General features: G+C 30.8%; 1 protein-coding gene across 1 annotated transcript; it reads right to left on the reverse strand.

Moving 5' to 3' along the window:
• Positions 1 to 1,927: 1,927 nt before the first annotated feature.
• LOC119610332 (sodium channel protein Nach) lies at positions 1,928 to 5,824 on the reverse strand. Its single transcript, XM_037965495.1, has 12 exons — positions 5,743 to 5,824; positions 5,576 to 5,673; positions 5,391 to 5,502; positions 5,183 to 5,336; positions 4,346 to 4,491; positions 4,202 to 4,283; positions 4,001 to 4,140; positions 3,633 to 3,775; positions 3,437 to 3,575; positions 2,369 to 2,579; positions 2,096 to 2,311; positions 1,928 to 2,032 (listed from the first exon to the last, which is right to left on the reverse strand). Exons 2-12 carry the CDS (start codon positions 5,667 to 5,669, stop codon positions 1,928 to 1,930), a joined length of 1,542 nt encoding a protein of 513 aa, XP_037821423.1. The 5' UTR covers positions 5,670 to 5,673; positions 5,743 to 5,824.
• Between the last annotated feature and the right edge of the window lie 952 nt (positions 5,825 to 6,776).

Raw genomic sequence — 6,776 nt, forward strand, 5'->3', positions numbered from 1 at the left:
GACGCGCTCGGCTGTGTTTACTTTGTCTACCTGTTTTTTGTGTTTAAGTAGAACAGGGTTGCATTTTAAGTGAGTAATCGATTACTTTGTATATATTGTTGCTTTAGGTACTTAAAATGTTCGAATTTTACTAATTCCCTTTAAATTAAACAAATATTTAAGGGTTTTCTTTGGAAAAATATTAATGTTTACATTATTGTTGTAATTTATGATAGCGCAAGTATTAAACAGTTGTTTAAATACTTTTAGGTAGGAATTGTCTCATTTTAAAATAAATAACGCGTGATATCTGTCAGCGACACATGTCAAAGGATAAACACACATTTTTAAGCTGATATATCTATATTTCCACAAAATTAAAGAAAGATTAATGTCAACTGAAGGACATATTTAAAATTCATATTAATTTCACATATGTAAATGCATATGTTACAGATATATGCTTTAAGATACATGAGTGGTATTTTGTAGGTTAGATTTTATAGAAAAATTTCTTTCTTCCATTATTTCCGAAAATCGATATTCTACTAATGTACTGGCACTTTTTGCAGAAAAGAATATCGTGCTAAAATCGTTACTATAGGTAGACAGATAGATAGATAGATAGATAGATAGATAGGTAGATAGATAGATAGATAGATAGATAGATAGATAGATAGATAGATAGATAGATAGATAGATAGATAGATAGATAGATAGATAGATAGATAGATAGATAGATAGATAGATAGATAGATAGATAGATAGATAGATAGATAGATAGATAGATAGATAGATAGATAGATAGATAGATAGATAGATAGATAGATAGATAGATAGATAGATAGATAGATAGATAGATAGATAGATAGATAGATAGATAGATAGATAGATAGATAGATAGATAGATAGATAGATAGATAGATAGATAGATAGATAGATAGATAGATAGATAGATAGATAGATAGATAGATAGATAGATAGATAGATAGATAGATAGATAGGTAGATAGATAGATAGATAGATAGATAGATAGATAGATAGATAGATAGATAGATAGATAGATAGATAGATAGATAGATAGATAGATAGATAGATAGATAGATAGATAGATAGATAGATAGATAGATAGATAGATAGATAGATAGATAGATAGATAGATAGATAGATAGATAGATAGATAGATAGATAGATAGATAGATAGATAGATAGATAGATAGATAGATAGATAGATAGATAGATAGATAGATAGATAGATAGATAGATAGATAGATAGATAGATAGATAGATAGATAGATATATAGATAAATAGATAAATAGATAGGTAAATAGATAGATAGATAGATAGATAGATAGATAGATAGATATATAGATATAGATAGATAGATAGATAGATAGATAGATAGATAGATAGATAGATAGATAGATAGATATGTAGATAGATAGATGAATTTTAATTGAAGTTGTTCTGGTTATATATAAAAAAAATGTCAGTCATTATATAACCAAGGGAGCCAAAAATGTCTATACAAGTTGTATATTAACTCTCCTGGAAATAGCCAACCAAACCTTAGGCCCTTCTGATATTTTTAACGTTTTTTGAAAGCCACTTTTAAATATTAATTATTGTGAATTGTTAATATATGGTTGTCGAATTTGCTAAGTAATTTACGTTCATTTGCTAGCAATCAGCAGATGGCGCCAGCTTGGAGCAAATTTGTTTTTTTTTCTTATTTGCAAGTTTGGTTGCGTTCAAGACACAAACACGTACATTCCTTACGGGAGAATTTTGTTCACGGTCCCCTCCTCTAACTTATTGAAAAACTTTATATAAAATTCATATATATTAGATATTTATTGAGGTTTAACTGTGCAATTGGTGCGTTGCATACATACATATACATTTTTTATTATTTATTTTAAAATTTTCATTACTTTTGTTTAAAATTCAAGGTAAATATTGCCCGTACTGCCATTTCGGATTAAGACTGTCCTCATAACTGGGCAAAACTTTGGGGGTTTTATACAAAGATTTCGTATAGTTGGTATAGTCCTAAAAATTAAAAAAAAAAATAAATTGATTACAACATTAACTTATACCAACAATTTCAGTTACCTTCTCTGCTTTACGTCTCCTTCCACCAAGCTCATTATATTCCGGAGGATTATCACTAAAACGACTTGTCACTAAATTTGTAGAATCCTTAATTATAGGTGCCTTTTCCTCTACCACTGTTGGTCTGGCCAAAGCATAGCTTTGTAGCTTTAAAGTCATATTAATGGGTGGTGGAGGTTCGTTTTTAATGCGTTCTTCAATTTCGTAAAGTTGTTGCTGAAATTTTTAATTAATTAAATAATTATTTCAAAAAGGTATTAGGGTGGTAGTTACCCGATTTTTATAGACCATACAACAGGCTCTCAAAGTAAAATAGTAAATAATCTCTACGCCCGATAGCAAAGAGAAACCCAAGAATAAACTGGCAATTCCACCAAAAGACACCAGTAGATCAACCCACCCAAACAAAACCTCTCGTTTATAGCGTATAATAGGCCAAGTAAGAAATTCCACCAAAACACCGGGAGCCTCGGGACGTTCAATGCTGAAATTTATATATATATATATAACTTTAACAAATCGTTGCTCTGTAATTTACTGTTTAAACTTCGGACTGTAGTCTAGTGTAAAATCTGGACTATAATCTAGTTTATAGTCTAGTCTGGATTTTAGCCTAGTCTATATTCTGGACAATAGCCTAGTCTCGACTATAGCCTTGTCTATAGTCTGGACTATACCTTGTCCATAGTCTGGACTATAGTCTGGTCTATGGTCTTGTCTATAGCCTTTTCTATATTCTTGTCTATAGTCTTGTCTACAGTCCGGTCTACAGTCTTTTATATTGTCTGGTCCACAGTTTGGTCTATAGTATAGTTTATAGGATAGCTACAGTTTTGTTTATAGTCTGAACTATAATATAGTCTATAGTCTGGACTATAGCCTAGTCTATAGTCTGGACTATAGCCTAGTCTATAGTCTAAACTATAGTCTTGTGTGTAGTATTGTCTATAAACTGGACTAGAATCTTGTCCATAGTCTGAACTATAGTACTGTGTATAGTCGGGATTATAGTTTTGTCTATAATCTAAACTATAATCTTGTTTATAGCAACGCTATAGTCTGAACTATAGCATAGTCTGAACTATAGTCCTTATTACAGTCTAGTCTAAAATCTGTTCTATAGTCTGGTCTATAGAGTGGTCTATAGTCTAATATATGTATATTCTGGTCTAATCTAGTCTAGTCTCTACTTTGGTTTATAGTCTGGTCTATTGTCTAGACTGTAGTGTGTACTATATTCTGGGATATAGTCTGACTAGTAGTCCGAACTATATTCTGGTCTATTGTGTGTAAAATATTGGTCTGAACTATATTCTAGTCTATATTCTCACGTTTATTTACTTTTTAATTAATTTCTCGATATTAAAAACGGTTTTCGAACAACTCAATTCACATTGCAGACAATCTTTGATATTGGTTATATTATGTTTATATAGACTCAAACAATCCAAATCGTTTATGCCACACATGGGTACATTTTCTAAGGATTATATTTAGATTAAATAACGTTCTAATAGCATAACATTCCGGAACTTACGTATCGGCTTGTAGAAAGGAGGATTACATTTACAAAGTTTAATGGCCTTTTTCATACGACATTCCTTCATACACGATGAAAAGGTATATTCTTCGGGAAAGTATTTCAATTTGATTTCATCATGGAAAATACACTTGCGTTGGCTGTAATGAAAATTTATAATAAAGCTTTACATTGTTCAGACTTTATAGGCCCCAACTATCGACAAGCACTATCGCAATATATTATCTCAAGCTTTCTAAATCATTATTAAATCAACTCGAAATTTTTTACAAATGTGATATTCTAAAATTTGAGGATCCTGATCATTAAATTTAATTCAAAACATTTCAATATTCTAAAAGTGGACAAATAGTTCTATAACTCACCCTATCGACAACTGACGAGCATCATCGGTTGTATAGGTATTCTTTTTCGAAATGCGAACTTCCACCACCTGATTTTCAGACCACTCGATTTGAGGATTAAAATCCTGACCAAAATACTCCTCATTAGAGAAAATGAAAATCTATAAAAATAATACTGAATTATAATCAAATACAAAATCAAGTCAAGAAATGATATCTTACCTTAACAGTGCTATTGGGTACAAAAAATAAGGCCCATTTTTTATCGGTTTCATACAAATCATGAGGAGGTCCAGTTTTTTGACTAAATCGATTTATATTGCTGTTAGTTAAATGATTTATATGTTTATTTTTAAAGGAACTTACTCTGCATCTTCTAAGGACTTGAAGCGACTGTTAAAAGCAAAACAAAACCCATGCTCAGTATAGACCGGTTCAAAATGGCTGCAACATTTAATGGGCTCATCACGATACTTGCATTCGATCAAAACATCTTCGCACTTGATAAAGGTCTGAAAAAGAATATATGTAGTAAGTTTATTTTTTAGACCGCAGAACAGTATATAGACTGAATTATAGAACAGAATAGACTATAGAATAGTATAGGAATATAGAACCGTCTATAGTCTGGACTATAGAACCGTTATAGTCAGGACTACAGAACCTCTATAGTCTGGACTATACAACCGTCTATAATCTGTACTATGGAGCCGTCGATAGTCCGGACTATGGAGCCGTCGATAGTCCAGACTTTAGAGCCGTCGATATAGAACCGTCTATAGTCTGGACTATAAAACTGTCTATAGTCTGGACTATAGAACCGTTTATAGTCTGGACTATAGAACCGTTTATAGTCTGGACTATAGAACCGTTTATAGTCTGGACTATAGAACCGTCAAAATTCTGGACTATAGAACCGTTTATAGTCTGGACTATAGAACCGTTTATAGTCTAGACTATAGAACCGTTTATAGTCTGGACTATAGAACCGTCTATATTCTGGACTATAGAACCGTTTATAGTCTGGACTATAGAACCGTCTATATTCTGGACTGTAGAACCATATATAGTCTGGATTATAGAACAGTCCATAGTCTGGACTGTAGAAAATTCTACAGTTTGGACTATCGAACAGTCCACAGTCAGGACTATAGACCAGTATATTACGTACTATATCCCTATATTATAATCTCACTGACTCACCATATAGGCCCAATGACGCAAAGTTTTCTCATGAATATTATTCATTTCTACTGAACTGGCTATTAAGGAGGCTTCATTCAATGTCTCAAAGGAAAGAGTGGGTAAAAGTTCCAAAAATGGAACCATATATCCAGCAGATGTTTCATCATAGTTACTAAATTTTAATTAATAAAAAATCAATAGTTTATATACATTCAACTCAACTTACGCTATATTTTTGTAAGCGACGGTATAGGCCTTCTCGTGATCGAAAGCAATTTCCGGACAAACTACTGTAGTAGGAAATACCACATTTTGATTATGGAAATCGGTGTCCAAACCTAAGGAAATAAAATAATATTATATATTAACTTATTACCTAACTTAAAGCCGAACTTTCTAGAATTTTCTTACCCGTAATGGTGGGATTCGTTTGAAATTTCTCCCATAAACTCATAATAATCACTAAGGCAGTGACAGCCCCAATAGAGGTAAAACAAAACCACATAAACCTTAAGAAAATGCAATTATTTGTTAAATAGGTATATTAAAAACTTTTTTGAATATCAACCCTAACTTACTTCTCACCCACTGGCCTCCCAGTCTCGGCTATATAACGCACACCATGCAAAGTAGAATTTTGAAAGAATTCTTTAGTTTGAAATATCAAACTGCGACGAAAAATTATAAGGGTATCGAATATTTCACGAATTTTTAAACTTTTTTTGGACATTTTTTTGTTAGTTTTTTGCAGAAGGTCATATCAAATGTTAACTGAAAATTAATAATTTTCTTATTTATGTAACTACTACAACAAATTTAGCTATTGATTTGGTTAAGTTCGTTTAACGACTAAATTATGACAAATGTTTTTTACTAGGATTTTGTTACACAAATTATATTAAATTGGAGTTGGAGAATAAAAGCATTTTTGTGTTTTGGTTTTAATAGAAACACGCGTTTAATTGTTTGGGACAAATTATTGTTTGGGTTTTTTAATTCTTATCTAGATTTGTAATTTTTTATTTAGGAGAATACAAAAGCAAATTGTGACATAATTTATGTGCATACAAACGTATGTTTGTCTATAACTAACTAACTACTACTAACTAACTAACTAACTAACTAACTAACTAACTAACTAACTAACTAACTAACTAACTAACTAACTAACTAACTAACTAACTAACTACTAACTAACTACTAACTAACTACTAACTAACTAACTAACTAACTAACTAACTAACTAACTAACTAACTAACTAACTAACTAACTAACTAACTAACTACTACTAACTAACTAACTAACTAACTAACTAACTAACTACTAACTAACTAACTAACTAACTAACTAACTAACTAACTAACTAACTAACTAACTAACTAACTAACTAACTAACTAACTAACTACTAACTAACTAACTAACTAACTACTAACTAACTAACTAACTAACTAACTAACTAACTAACTAACTAACTAACTAACTACTAACTAACTAACTAACTAACTAACTAACTAACTAACTAACTAACTAACTAACTAACTAACTACTAACTAACTACTAACTAACTAACTAACTAACTAACTAACTAACTAACTAACTAACTACTAACT

Source organism: Lucilia sericata, unplaced genomic scaffold (genome assembly GCF_015586225.1).
Source record: "Lucilia sericata isolate MDLA Ls3-8-SP2 unplaced genomic scaffold, ASM1558622v1 Contig001157F_arrow, whole genome shotgun sequence".
Taxonomy (NCBI): domain Eukaryota; kingdom Metazoa; phylum Arthropoda; class Insecta; order Diptera; family Calliphoridae; genus Lucilia; species Lucilia sericata.

What these genes read in the sequence shown, in the direction of transcription:
- LOC119610332 (XM_037965495.1), bottom strand. Translation starts at nt 5,669, where the DNA reads ATGTGGTTTTGTTTTACCTCTATTGGGGCTGTCACTGCCTTAGTGATT. An exon ending in TCCTTTCTACAAGCCGATAC is followed by an intron (nt 3,576 to 3,632) that starts GTAAGTTCCGGA and finishes TATAATCCTTAG; the next exon opens with AAAATGTACCCATGTGTGGC. An exon ending in GTATGGTCTATAAAAATCGG is followed by an intron (nt 2,312 to 2,368) that starts GTAACTACCACC and finishes TAAAAATTTCAG; the next exon opens with CAACAACTTTACGAAATTGA.